Below are 16112 nucleotides of genomic sequence, written 5' to 3'. Positions count from 1 at the left end.
TTAATGCTTGCTAAAGTAGACCTTCACAAAAATAAGTGGGGATATTTTAGTGAATCGTTTTAGGTCATCCTACCTCCTAAAATGATTAATCTTATAACAAGAGTTAGACTCTGATACCATTCGTTGAATAAGTAACTTCAAATACAATAGGGGGTTTAATAGTGATATATGGTTTTTGAAAACTTTTTACAAAATGATTGATTTTAGATTGGTGAATTTTAAGAATTGAGATGGAGCAAAGATTAAATCACATGAGATTTATATTGGTTCGACCTTATACCACGGGACTTACTCTAGTTCAAAAAAAAAAAAAACTCTTGAGAGTTCCATTATCAACCAGAACTTTTATCACTTTTATCACATGATCAACCACAACCTCATTATCAACATGTTCTAATTGATCAAAGAGCGAGTTTTCGCTATCCTAATTCGTTAGGATGTTTCTTAATCAATTATCACAAGGTCATAAATGACTTTTAAGAATATTTTGAAAGAGAAGAAGTTTATAAATTCATTTTAAGCGGACATGTGCAATCATTTTAAGTGGTCATGTTCAATGATTTAGTACCTTAATAGCTACTGGCACTTATTTACACACTATTGATACTAAACAAGAAAAAAAAATACTAAAGATATAAGATCAGACGAACTTTCAAAGACATTAGTTCCCTTGATGTTGATCTTAGCATTTGACTTTATTTTCTCTATACATTAACACTTTTTTAGCTTCGCTATGTGATAATATTTAATTTTAATCGTTTTCGTAATTATATTTTTATTATTTTGTCATTATCAAAACCAAAATTAAATCCTATGTTACAAGCATAACACAAACAATATTTTCGTGGTACATATATATATTTAGAAAAAATCACATTTAAATTTTGAAAAAAAAAAAGCTACAATTTTAACTTTTAGTTAGATTTTAATGTTGAGGCAACACCAATTCTATACTTAAACATTCAATTATTGAAAAATCAATTATACACTAAAATCAAACCAAACATACACCTAACACAAAAATTAAGATTTTGTTCCATTCTGACCCCCACCACCTATTTATTTGAATTTAACAAAATGATTTCTTCCATTCACAACAACCAAATGCTTTGTCTCCAATTAATTGTATCTCTATCTGTTTTTGAATTTGGGGCTGTCTGGTTTCGTTGTAATCTAGTAAATGTATTGTGAACAAAATTAGTGATGGTTCATGTTTGTTTTGTTTTGGTCAAGAATTGATGGTTCATGATTAATGTCACCATTGTTCATGTTTATTATCTCAATTAATTTATCTCAATTAATTTTCTATGATTGTACCCCAATCAATATGTATATTAAAATACATCTGATTTTAGAAGCGTCGAGTCTTGATATTTTATTTATTCACTTTTAAATAAGAAATTTTATTATTAAATTATTTGATCAAGAAACACATGTATATATCACTCTGTGATTCTTGATTTCTCTAAAAAATTACAAAGATCTGCATCTCAATAATTGGCTCATTAAAAAAAATGCTTCAACTGTTTCTTGAACGCAAAACGGTGAAACATTAATATATGCCCATCTTCAAATGATGAATGAGCTATTGTCTCAATATCTCAATTTAGTGGATAACAAATCAAATTTATAATTTGTCTTTGTACGAACTTACGTGGATCATTGGAGCATGTTGGCCACTGACTCCCGTTTAGAGATGTTCACGGTGCAGTTTAAACGATTTTGACATAAGAAATTATTTAATTTGGAAGAGAAAAAATGTGTTGTTCGATTTAGTTTAGGTTGTTTTATATATATATATATATATATATATATATATATATATATATATATATATATATATAATTTTGTATTTAGTCATTTATACATTATCAAGTAACAATAAAATTCATCATATTTGAACTACAATTTTTTATTTAATATAAAAAATAAAATTAGATAAAAATAGAATAAAAAACATAAAATAGTAGCATAAAATAATATCAAAAACATTATAATTAATCAAAAAAAATAGAGGAGATGAAAGATTAGAGAAGATGAAAAAAAAAACAGAATAGGTGAGAGACTAGAAAAGGAGAGATGCATTAAAAACATAGTTGTAAAAGAGAACACTAGAATAAAAATAAGAAGATGAAAAAGAAAGAATATAAGAGATAAGAGACTAGAGAAGAAAATGTGAGATGTAAATGAAAAAGATGAGAAAAATGCGCCATATTGATAGAAGAGGTTTGAGAAGACTAAGATATAATAGATTTGGGTTTGAGTTGGATGTATCATGTAGGTTAAGTGAAGTTTAGGCTATAACATAATGCAGTTTGGTTTTGTTTGTAAAATACAAATCGTAAACCGAGCTGAACCGCACAGTTTTGTTTAAAAATGACTCAAACACATCAGAATCAAATACAATTTTTTGCGACTTCGATTTAGTTTGATTCGATTAGCAGTTTTCTATTAGACTCGTTCAATTTTGAACATTAGAGTTGTCTTTGAGAGCATGCAAGGCTGGCTACCGCACAAAATCTCAAAAAATTTAGGGTTAAACTGTAACTAAATAGAACCTCATAAATCTTTGTCACTATTAAAATGTACAGTTAAAATGATAGTATTTAATTATTTTGTTATGATCGACGAATAACTAACTGTGTTACACAGGATTTCCAAAAAAAATAAAAGTTGAAACGAATCTGTTGAATACCAGCTACTCTCACTTACGTGTCTGGTTGATAATGTTTTTTTAACAAACTTTATTTTGTAGTGTAGTAACTTGAGGCAGATATCTCGCAAGACAACAGACATGTTCATTTCTATGAAAACTCAGAGATTCTTATTGTGTGGTCTCTATAGGGGAGCATTAATAATGTGGTTAATATGTCAAGATTTGATAATGACCCTTTAGAAATAGATCAACGACGTACTACTACAGAAAAGTGCATGTGTTCAGTTGCCTTTCTATTTTTCATATCAATTATTTGAGTTTTTCGTGTTCATTTCATATAAGTTGATTTTTGTTTTCTGTCATTATAGGTAACTAACTAATGTGAATATATAATTTATTTAATTTATGAACACGGTCATATTTGATCTTAACCTAATCATATTTATTTTTGAAATTACACAAACAAATGATTTTAATTTATTCACGGCATATATATTTTTATTTGAATTTGAGAACCATACACTTTGTTTAAAAAAGTGGTTTTTATTTTAAGCAAGAATATATTAAAACCAGAGCATTAGGGTATTCGAACCCAATACAAAACCGATTCTATAGAAATAGAAAAACAGAGAAATTGTTATTCAAATGAAACTTATCTTAGACCATTTACAATGGTTTCAACACTCAACACCCACTTTTTCAACTTCCAACACTCCACATCATTTTCTCTCTCTTCCACCTAATAATTCAACACTCATTCAACTTTTACCTTTTCCAATGGTTTTTCACTCAACACCCTACCCCACCACTTTTTATTTTCATATTCTTATTTAAATTTTATTTTTATTTTTATAATTACATAAAATTACAATTATCGATTAAAATTAAATTAAAATAATAAATACTTAACAATTTATTTTTTAATTTTTTGTAATAAAAACAAAATTTATTTAAATAATTGGATACGATACAAATCATATTAAATTAAATTAAAATACAACACACAAGTAACGTAATTAGTACGTTGTATTAAATGGATAAAAATCTGGCCAGCCAATCACAAACAGCCACATGCCCCCCTGCGTCAGCCTCAATTGTGTTGAGTTTTCTCAACACCTCTCTCTTCCACCTCACACTCAACACTACTCTAAACACTCATTGGAAGAGATTTTGCATGTTGAGTTCAACTAAACACACCCATTGCACATGGTCTTAGACAATACATATCATTTTTACAAAATTCGTAAAAGTTACATTTGGAAAAAGAAATATCCCCAAAAAACGACCATTCCCAAGCCACCATTTTAATATCTCAAATAATGTCTGACGTGGTTTGAACCTCATTCCTGAAAATAATGTCATTTCTCACCCTCCATAAAGACCAATAAACAGCTAACCAAAGTAGCCCTTCGTTACCGCCTCTAACCTTTTTTTCTTTTAAAATAATCGAACCACCTGAGAAAATTATCCCCAACATTCTCCTCCATTCCCGAATCAAAACCTATCCAAACTACAACCTTACGCCAAACCTCCCTCGAAAAAGAATGACAGAACTGAAGATGAAAAGAAGATTCATCTGCCATTGAACAAAACTTGCACACAAGATCAGCTTGGGAATGGATTATACCTCTAATCAAAAGCTGTTGTTTTGAAGCTATTCTGTCTAAAAAGACACGCCAAGCAAAGGCCTTAATACAGAACGGAACCAAAGCTTCCCATAGTCTATTGAACTCTCTCTCTCTCTCTCTCTCTCTCTCTCTCTCTCTCTCTCTCGACGTTCCTATCTGATCCCAAAACACCCTACTGTCAAACAAGCAGTTCATAACTGCTTCCAACCGTTTACCCTTCTACTGAATTTGGGATCCACTCTGAGAATCCTTGTAACGACCATTTTTATTTTAATTATTTATGTTATTGTGTGTTGTGTGAATTAAATGATTGTTATGTGAATTATGTGTTAATTATGAGCTTAATTGATATTATGTTATTTTATTGAGAGTTAGTGGTAAATAACATAAGTTAGTGAGATTATTAATAATAATGTAATGAGACTAGTGATATTGGGCCTAAGTAGTGTTAGTAAGTGAGAGGTGCTAATTAGGGCGCATTAGTAATAATAAGTTAGTAAGGTTTAACAAAACAGGGGAATTTAGAGAATAGAAATTAGAATTTGCTTTTGGTGAAAGAAGAGAGAAGGGTAGAGGGGAAATCTATGTCAAATCCCCAAAAAAAGAAGATTATTGTTATTTAGTTCTGATTGCTTTTGTATTGTAGTGACGAGTTGAGATGGCTGGAAGGAACGATGCTGCAATTGCTGTTGCATTGGAGGCGGTGGCTCAGGCTTTGGAACATCTGCTGAACGTTGGTGAGAATGCTGCGTCTCGCAATTTGGCTACCTTCCAAAGAGAGAATCCACCTGTCTTCAAGGGCACTCATGATCCTGATGGCGCATTGACATGGCTGAAGGAGATTGAGAGAATCTTCCGTGTGATGGATTGTACTCCAGATCAAAAGGTTCGATATGGGACTCATATACTAGCAGTCAAGGCGGATGACTGGTGGCTGGAGACTCGTCAGAGGTTGGAGGCTAATGGTGAGGAGGTCACTTGGGTTGCGTTCACTATGGAGTTCTTGAGGAAATACTTTCCTGAGGATGTTAGTGGCAAGAAGGAAATAGAATTCCTTGAGCTGAGACAAGGGAATAGGTTGGTTGTTGAGTATGCTACTAAGTTAATTATGATGGACCAACTGGTGAATTTTCAAAGTGCATCAAGTTTGAGAATGGATTGCGCCCAGAAATTAAGAAGGCGATTAGTTATCAGAAGATTCGTGTCTTTCCGATTTGGTTGATAGTTGTCCGATCTATGAGGAGGACAACAATGCTCATTATCGGGTTATTAGTGAGTGTAACACGGTGGGAGAACTGACTTTTTTTAAATGTGCGGATAGTAAGAGTCGCCACCGACTTTTATTTTATCCAATTTAGGAAAGGCAAAAAGAACAGGAAAGACCTTTTTAAATATTTTGAGTTCGGGGGGTAAGTTATACAAAGGGAAGGTGTAAGCACCCTTTGTATCCATGGTTATCCATGGGCTCTTAATTGCTTCGCTCACTTTTGAGTTGTTTTGAATTGTTTGAAAAATGTAGTGTGTGTTTAGAAGAACAGTTTGTAAAGAGCTTTAACTTTGTAATGATCTTCGTACGAATGTATACAAAGTGTAGTCTTTGAAATTTGTTTTAAAAAAGGAGGTGTGAAAAGCAATTTGAAGTTTTTGATTTGAGCAAGCAATTAGGAGTTACCTACCCTAAATTCGTCTTTCTTGTTCTTTTCCTTTCGTTTAAGGGAAAGAGACTATCCATACTATTAGTTAGTGGGAAGTCCTTTCATTGGATGTAAAGGGTCATCGGAAAGTCATCGAATAGTCATAGGGGCTATCCATACCATAAAGAGGGTAGGAAGTCCTATGCATTGGATGTGAGTAGTCATAAAGGCAACAAGTAATGATACCTTAACATTCGAAGGGACTATCATCATTTAATCAAGGGACGAGATCATTTATATCATAGGCAACATCGAAGGGACCATGATCTTTAAATCGGAGGGACTATGATGTTTTAAATCGGAGGCAACATTTGCTAAGGTATCCCTACGCTCGAGGGACTTGATTATTATTCGTAGAAAGGCAACATAAGAGAGGATTACCCTAAAGGTGTGTGTATGAACAAAAGTGGTTGATTTATTTAATCTTGAAAATTAGGGTTATTCTACTTTGATTTTATCTTGCCATACAATCCTAGGCATACATCTAAACATTTATATCAGCAGTTTATATAGGTGCGAAAAGTAAAGGCATAAAGTAAATCCTACGATATTACATGGCTTTGGGAGAGATACATAATAGGAGTGCGGAAATTAAAACCCTAGTTAAAAATATTAAAGTAAATCCTCTGCATTTTCACATCAACAAACCATGGCATTCTTCCTGAACAAATCAACCCTAGCTTCTCATTTTCGATTCACATCTCAGATACTCATCTATTTAAATTACACATGGAATCGTAATCATTTTCAATTTCATAGTAATTTCAAGTTTTTTCCTCTCTGCTTCATTATTGTCTTAAATCGAAAGCAAAAGATCGAAGATCGCGTTTCTCTCTCCTGTCAATTCGGCATGTTAAGAATTTGTTCACTTGTTATGGTAAACTCGTCTCCTTTATGGTAAACCCATTTTATTTTCGATTTCTTTTGCATTTTGGTTATCATTTTAGTTTTTGCTATCTAAATCCCATTTAGGGTTTGGGATAAGAGTTTATTTTGTTTTACTTATGGTTTTGACAGTTTCTGGTCTTAACGGTGAATGATTTGGATTGAACTTCCTGTCTTTCCATTACTTCAAGGTAAATGATAACACCAAATCGCACTATGTTTTTGACTCGAATATCACATGTTTTCCTTAGTTTTTATTATTGTTTTCCATTATTATGCCCTTGTTTCCTTTGTTTTCAGATCACATGTCCTTTTAGAGCCTTCTGCGAAGAAACAAGCAAAAACGCCAAAAAAATAGGGTTTTCCAGAGAAATGCACACATGGCGTCCAGCTCCGCGCCGGCTACAGGGAACGCGATGACGTGGCCCACTTTCACCCAGTAGCCAACTTCCACGTTCCCACGATCTTCCTCTTTACACACACCGCGCCCGCGGTGAGGTGGTCGCGCCCGCGGCCTTCACAAATGGTTTCCCGCTCAGAAGAAGTTGAGGGGCATGCTGGTCTTTACATAGCTCCAGGAACCTCTATAAATAGCAAGGGAGTTTCATTTTGTTTTTTCATCCAAGCTTAGTACTTCTTAAGCCATATACCATCAGTATCTGTAAAGTGATAATCTCTTCACATCGGGGAATTATTGCGGTGTAGATTAAGTTTGTAATCTAGTTTGGAGCACTTTGGTTGAAGTTCATCATACCATCCTTTACTTTGTATCAGATTCAAATCTCCGATTGGAGTAAGGTTCTATTTAATCGCTTTATTTATTTATTTTATTGCTCTTACCATAGTCTATATGTTTTATAGACTTTAAATGCTCTTACCATAGTCTACACATTTTATAAACTTTAAATGCTCTTACCATAGTCTACACGTTTTATAGACTTTAAATGCTCTTACCATAGTCTACACGTTTTATAAACTCGTACCTTTTACTTTCCGCTCTTACCATAGCCTACATGTTTTATAGGCTCACATTTATTTCCATGTCTGGCTAAATTTATAAGGATTAGAATGTAAGGATCGTATTGCGATAGTGTTCCAATGTTTTATTAATAGAAAAAACTACTGAGGATGATTTAACTTTTAATACTCGTTTGTTGTATTTAATGTTTATGGGTAAGATCGAAAGCCGTCCATACTTAAGATCAAACTAGGTTAGTTCTTAACCAAACGGAAAGAGCGAAAGCCATTCGTTTTGTTAACTAGTTTTTTTTTAACATATTTTTAGAAAATGATTTCGAAACTATTTTCGGACGCGTTTGTGGGTTTGAAATCTGATTTTTGGCTAAACGCCAAAAATCTCTTTAAGTTAAATTTCTCAAGTTAAAATTACTTTTCTACTAAGATAAGTAATTGATTTCTTAAAAATAGGTTCACTGCTTTAACGCAATGCGCACTTTTCATTACGTGACAAATGAAGAGATAGACTTAAAGGGTAAACTCGGTTCCTAGTACGCGAAAGCGACAAGTTCCTGTTAAATCATTTCTTTTCTATAAGTAGAAAATATTGCCTCAGAAGTAGCTCTATACATGTATAACTGGAACATTGTCTGATTCACGTGATTTACATTCGATCATGTTTGTCTTTATCCGTTTAATTTAACTTACTTTTATTTCCTTGTACTGCACTCATTCCCTTATATTGATATGCCTTAGATAAATACCTTAACAATTAAGTCGATAGGTTGACGATTGGTCTCCGTGGTTCGATAATCTTATATATTACTTCGATAGGTTGTGCACTTGCAGTTTATATTTAGACTATACAGTTACAACACCCATCCGTAAACATCCATATATATGAAAAATATTTATATTGATCTCCTGTAATTATATTAGAAGCAATAATATTTTTATGATGGTAATATTGATTGGCAGGGAGAAAGTTGGTTTCTGAAAGTATGATTGAAGGGTTAAAAGAGACTCAAGAGATGATTGATTTTTATGCTAAACATGATATAAAACCTGAAATTGAAGTCATTCCTGACATTGGAAACACTTTAAAACTAATTTCTTAAATGTTCTCGCAATATGGTTGCGGCGTCTGCTCTAGAAATGTGGCGGTTCATGCGTAGTCGCTGATTCTGTAGAAACGCTGGTTTCCATGAGTTTATTCTAAACATGATTTTCTTTTTTAATTTATGTTAGATTATTTGTTTTCATTTCTATTGAAGTTGAATAAACACGGTGTTGTCATTTTGCCGATGCATTTGTTATAGCCGCTGATTTTTCGTAGATTGAAAATATTTGGCCCTGAGCCTTCTGCATACACATATCAGATTATACTTAAAACATTTGTTGAGGTAACATACATATTAAATTTATCGTGTGCTATTTTATTTACCTGTAACATTGCACTTATTGCCTTCACCCTTGGTGCTAATGGTTATTGTTGTAGTTGATCAGTTTACCTATAAGAAATACTCAGTTGAAGTAAAATATATTAATTGATGCATTCTTTATTAGAACAAGATTGAGAATCTATGTTCAGAATCTGTTTTTGATGATAACGAACATATATTTCGTGAGTAACAATTTTATTACTAATGGTTTCATTTAGTATGCAGGAATTATGCTTATACAGGTTGCATCAGAATCACATGAACTGAATCAGACATTAACTAAAGCCGAGATATCAGATGTTCTGAATCAATAATATGTCAAGCAAGCATAAGACCACAGATCAGAAGCAAGAAAAGTAATAAGCAAGAGAAGCAATATCAAGGTCTACATACAACAGTCTCAATCAGAAAGTACATCAAAAGCTGCAAGAAAATAAACAAGAAAGATCAACTATAAAAAGCTTTGCAAACATCAGAAGATCACACAAGTATGAAGATCAGAAGTTTTGAAGATACAAATTCTGAAGCTACAACGCAGCGACATTCAAAATACAAACATCAGTTGAAGTCATATACAAACCAATGAAGAATCTACAGCTCAGCATACAGATTAAATTAAATACAAAGAGCTTAGAATCTAAGGGAGAGCCGTTAGTAGCATTATCACATGCAAAACAGTTGCAACTTTTAAAAGGAACAACTCCCAAGGCTGAAAGTAGAAGCAACCCACATGCAGCACATTGAAAAGATAAGCTTATCCAAATAAGCACGCCATCAACTGTAATCATCATGTTAAGGATAAGGTTCTGCCAAGAATAACACATGTCATAAAAGGCTCAATCCAGGCGAAGCATTCAAGACAACATTCAAACAAGTCTCAACGGCTAGATTCCAACGGTAACATACCAAGCTCTATAAATAGATCAAAGCTTCAGACTTGAAGGTATGTGTTATAGTATGTATCAATGTATGCATCTAGAATAAGCATCAGAGTATGTATCCAGGATACATCTACAGAGTGAAGATCAAGAAGTAATTCAGAAGAAAGTCTGTAGTGAGAATCTGATCATAAAAATATGAAAGAAGAAGAAATCTTGAAGACATGTATCAGAAGTTACGCAAGAGGCAACATACATGAAGTGTATGATGGAACAAAAACGTTATTATCATCTGCCTACCAGAAGAAGAGCTCTAGAGAAGACAGACAGTTCCTGCTAAATAAGCAGTATGTGTCACAAACAAACTAAGTTGTACACTTACTAAAGATGCATCAAAAGCTGATGATGAAGACAGAATCAAAGGATATAAGAGCTGCTGCTCCTTATGTGATTCTGAGAAAAGAAGATGAAGATATTTCTGAAGAAACAATCAATCCCTCGTGCAAATACTCAACATATGCTTAATCAGAATTAAAGGAGATGGTCTTACAAGAAGGAGTGATTGCTCAAAAACTTCAACCTCCGTATTCAAGGAAATAATTAAAGAAGCAAATTTACATAAGAGATGTTGCTCTTAAACTGCTTAAAGAAGAACGAAGATGAAGATCAGATTGAAGAAGCAATCATCAGAAAGGAACAAATATTCTAATTCTGCTTACCAATCAAAAAAGAGAATATCTCATCTAGAAGCTGAAGACAAGAAGACTGCAAGACATATGTTTCTTGTATTCAAAATGTAAAACACATAGAGTTGTTGCTCGTAGTGTGTTATATCTTAAATTATGAACTTAGAATAGGATACAATCTGTAACTAAGAAGCACATATGTAATCTCCAGAAGATAGATGAACGTTATATCCTGCTAGGATCCCTGAATGGTTCATTATCGGAAGTTAGTCACAGTGGTTTGTTGTGCAGGGTTAGTCACAACAGGTTGGTTGTGCAGGGTTAGTCACAGTAGGTAGACTGTGCAAGGTGCCTGAGTCAATGGACATTATATCTCGCGGAGGTCACTGAACGGGTCATTGTCCAGATGGTTAGTCACGACGGAGGATCGTGTAGTTGTAATCATGGTTTGGTTATAGTGGATTAAAACCTCTGTTGAGAGGAAAATCACCTGAAGAAAGTGGACTGGAGGTAACCTTAGTTAGAAGGTGAACCAGGATAAAAATGAATGTGTCTTTTACTTTCTGCACATGTCATTTTAACTTAGAACTTCCAAGCTTTAATCTATAGAACTGTACTGAACTCGTTAGAAGTTCTGATATGCCTTAGAAGTTAAAATGAACATCGTATTGGTTATGTAGTTCTACACTTCATGCTTCCGCAACATCAAAGCATAACCCAATAGATGATTAAGTGAAAGAAAAGACGTTAAGGAAAAGAAAGGGGAATTTTAATTGATAAAGAACACAATTCAATCCCCCCTTTCTTATGTGTTTCTGCACCTTCATTCTTAACTTTAATTTCTTCATGTTTGGTTAAATTCGAAACAAGCACCTTAAATATATTTCCTTATTGAGCTTAGTATGGGTCGGATTCCACCGTGTCATACCCCAAAATTTGCCCATGCTATTTTTCATACATAAAACCAAATCAAAAGACAAAGCTCCAAAACACAGTCTCCCACACAGAAGTCCTAAAATAGGGTTTGAATAATTCAGAGGAAAACCATTGAATCAATGGCTCAAGGTGGTTCCATAAGGTCACTAACATCCCAAAGCATCTCCATATAAAGTTTCAAACCCTGATTAGGTCAACAGTCGACTATCAAGGGCAAAACAGTCATTTCAAGTCAAAATACAGTCAAAGTTCCAGATACTTGGTCAACAACATCCTCATAACCCTAAAGTCATCATTTGATCAAGGATTGATCATGATGATGCAAGGAAAGATCAGAAAAGTCAAAAGTCAAGAGTTACTATTTTGGGCATGAACTAAAAAAGTCAACCAAACTTTGAAAATTCACCAAATATTCATACTTCATCAGAAAAATTCCCACCAAAGCTCATTTTGAAGGGAATTCATTCCTCTATCTAATGGTCCAAGAATCAAAGCCCATAGGTCAATGGTTTAGGAGATATGGCTTCATACATTATAGGTCCTTTTCAAAAGTCAACAAAAAGACATGTTTTCCAAAAGGTCATAAAATAAGAATGGAAAAAGATTTTGATATAGGACCAAAGGCATTGGATAAAGGACTCTCTAAGGTTTCTAAAAAGTCTTAGAACACTTCCATAACTCAAAAATTGAGGGAGATACACCTTGTCAAAGATAGGCTATTTTGGAGGGAAAAGTGTGAAGGAATTTTGGATTTCTTGCTAATGGGCCTATTCTTTTTAAATCCACACTTGTTCATCATGACATTTAGGGCCCATAATCTTTTTCCCACAAAATTATGTGCTTTATTTGATTTATTATGAATTTTTAATTCATTTAAATTAGACAAATTAAAGAGAAAATCAAATATTTTATATGAGATATGGTTTGAATCTATTTTTATCATCAAATATGTCCCATATCCAATATAATTTCGTGCACTTGATGTATGGAGTGATAAAATCAAATGTTGGCCAAATTTGGAAGGATTCCATAGATTTTTTCAATCAAATTTTCTAAAACTTGCAACTCAAGATTCACATGGATCCTCTTCAATTTTATCAACCCTAAACATTCACATATATATACTGATCAAGTCCATAGCACAAGGGGGAGAAATCGGCAGCCAGAGCATACCTAACCCGAACTCAAAATTCCTCAAAAAACTAAAACTTCAATTCTGAGATTCAAGTGTTGCAAGTGATCAAGAATCGTTCCTGGAGCATCAACAAACGATTCCCAATCGTTTTCGAGTCACAAAACCACACGAATCAAGCACTGTAAGTCATTCTTGACCAATTCGTAAACTGATTCAATCCTGTATATGCACGCATGCATACTCAAATCTAATTGCATATTCTTACTTATCTTGATGTGCTTATCGTTTCTGGATAGTTTGGTAAGTTATAATGCCTTCATGAACGTATTGCCATATTAGGGTTTTCGGAATCGATTTGGGGCTTTTTGATACAGGCATCCGTTGGCCAAATAGAAACCATCATTAGGTTCGTGAGAGTCCTACGGGCATGTTGGGACCATCGCGAAAAATTTCTATACGCGTTTGGGCCTATTCGTTATTTTTGCAGGTACAAGAAGGAGACCTTTTATAGCGCTTCTGGAGAAAAGGGTTGTTAAAACCATGGCCAGAGGTTGAAGATGACAACGCGTCACCTCCCCATTGGTCAGCGTTACGCGCGCGTTTCTTTTCAAACCCGTGGAGATCCAGTGGATTAAGACGCACGCTTTATCATACGCCCTCGTCCCAGCAGCCGTCTGATGCTATCCTCGTTTCATCCAATGCTCCCAAACGCGCAGGTCCATCATAGACATCCAGCCTGCGCCGCACCAGATAATTTCGCTAAGTTTCCTAATTTTTTTTATTTTTTATTTATCCAAAAACCATTTCATTATATATTTATATATTTGTATTATTTATTTATTTGTTCTTTTTTTACTTATAAAACTATATATATTTTCTAAAAACCTCTTTTTTTTATAAATAATCTTTAATTTGTTTCTTTTATATTATTAATATATTATATTTAGTATTTATTTTCCCTTTATTCACTTATTTGTTTGTAATATATTTATTTTACTTAAATTATTTTCTCCATATATTTATTTATTTATTATCTTTTATTTAATTAGATTTATTTATTTTATATATTTTCAATAATTCGTATATGCATTATTTTAACTCTAATTCATAAAAAATGTTTTTGCCTGATTTTATTAGGTCGCGAGACCAATAATTAATTAAATCGTATGCACTTTCTTATTTAAACTATACCATGATTAGGGTTTGTAATGAACATTCCAATACACTAAAAATCTTTTGCTTCTGTGCCTTTTCAGGGTTAGCAATATGATTAATCCCGAAGGCGCGCCTTCCACAAACCTCAAAGTTAAGTAATTTAATTTCATTTGATTTAAATTATATCTAGATTATTTTGATATTAGGGTTTGCTTTGCATTCACTCTCTTTTCTGCCTTGCCTTTCAGGGTCAACCCTAAAAGCGCCAAGCAACCATATCAGATCAAATCGAACCAAAGCTAAGTAGCCTCGCTTATTTAATTATTAATTGTTATTTAATTTATTTATTTATTCTTTATTTTCTGGTTAACCCTGCCAACCTTCGAATTAGCCATACACTCACCCAACTTTTATTTACCATCTTTTTCAGGGTTGTCGATTGCCAAAGCTACGTTGTTGGTAACCCTGAACCCTATTTTTTATGCCTTTTATTACTTGTGTCAACCCTGATAAGGGATCCGCTGGTTACAATTTCCCGCCCCCTTTATTGCTTTATGTTATTATATACTGCGTGGTTAGTAATCTTAGGGAGTGCAAGCCTTAAATTGAACTAGAATAACTAATTAAAAGATAAATATCTGAATATAATCACGTGATTGTTGCACACACGCACCCTTTTGGGTAACCCCCTGTTGCCTGTTGCCTGTTGCCTGTTGCCTGTTGCTTTCGTATTTTTGCAGAATAAGCCACGTCCCTCGGATTCGAAGATACCTCAGCCATGCTGCCTCGAATACTAAAGGTCATACGACCCTAAATGATGCTGCCTTCGATACACAAAAATGACCCTGACCCTCGGAAGTTGCCTACGAAAAGGCTGAGGTATCTTCTGGTTGCCTAACAAAAATGGCTTATTCTGATCCTTGCTTTAGACTACCTGCCCCTCTATGGCATGGGACAGTCTTATGGCAAAGGATGCTTCGATGACCCTTCAACCTCCAAACGAAAGGCTTCCTGCCCTCTTATGGCAAGGATAGACCCTTTCATTCTGAAAGGCTAAAAAGAGACCTATCATCTAAGTTTAAGGTAATTGCTCCTAATTGCCTTGCTCTGGCTAAAACTGTTTTCTCATATTCTTTCTCATAAATCTTCAAAATGGCTACGCTCATTTACGAGCTAAAGTCCATGTTCTCTTCTTCTACATTTCTTTCAAAAACGAGCAAAGCAATTAAGAGCCCATGGAAAACCATGGATGCAAAGGGTGCTTTTTTAAACCTTCCCTTTGCATAAATTACCCCCCGAACTTAGATTTCTTTAAAAAGGTTTTTTTCTGTTTCTTTTTGCCTTTCCGAATTTGTTTGGATAAAATAAAAGTCGGTGGCGACTCATGCTTAACCGCGACATTTTGATAAAAAAGTCAGTTCACCGAGTTACACACCGTAAGGGTTTAGTCCGGCAAGTGGTTGTCGCATTCCAATAGCATTTGCAATCATGGTAACTAGGCCTCCTATTAGGATAGGTGCATGTGCAGTCTGTACAATATGGTAAAAATTAGCTAACATAAAGGTAGCTCCACTAACGAAACGGTTTTGGGAAGCACAGTATATGTTGAAAAGTTCATCACGAGACACAGATGTTATGTTTTGCTCTTTTCTAAATATGGTGTGGGCTAGGATCTTATGGAAGTACCGGATTACGGTGTTATGGATATTCTCATAATACATTTCATTAGGCTCAGGATGGTTGTTTCCGGTTATGCTACCCCAAAAATAGTTTAAGTTATGATATAAGAGAATGTCCTCTTGGGTTATAGTAAAGACATTAGGGCCACTAGGGAAACCTAAAAGGTCAACAAACTCTCTTTTACCATAGCGGAAATCAATACCAAACATTCTAAAGATAATCAAGCCACGGTTAAATCCTAATCCATGGTTAGGCAAATAAGTTAAAGAACTTAGGAATTCAAGGGTAAGTCTTCATAAAGAGCATTTGAAGTAAATTTTAGCTTAGGTAAGCATCTAAATAACTCAAGTTTATTCAACTAAAATATCCTTCTGATGCTA

At 33.9% G+C, this 16112-nt stretch overlaps 1 protein-coding gene across 1 annotated transcript; it reads left to right on the top strand.

Moving 5' to 3' along the window:
• Window positions 1–4942: 4942 nt before the first annotated feature.
• Window positions 4943–5506, top strand: LOC131658441 (uncharacterized). The gene has a single exon (XM_058927735.1). The coding sequence runs from the start codon at window positions 4943–4945 to the stop codon at window positions 5504–5506; it is 564 nt and encodes a 187-aa protein (XP_058783718.1).
• Window positions 5507–16112: the final 10606 nt, after the last annotated feature.

The sequence above is a fragment of the Vicia villosa genome, linkage group LG3 (assembly GCF_029867415.1).
Source record: "Vicia villosa cultivar HV-30 ecotype Madison, WI linkage group LG3, Vvil1.0, whole genome shotgun sequence".
Taxonomy (NCBI): Eukaryota; Viridiplantae; Streptophyta; class Magnoliopsida; order Fabales; family Fabaceae; genus Vicia; species Vicia villosa.
The sequence above is the reverse complement of the archived record's forward strand: the minus strand, read 5'-3'. Positions and strand labels throughout refer to the sequence as shown.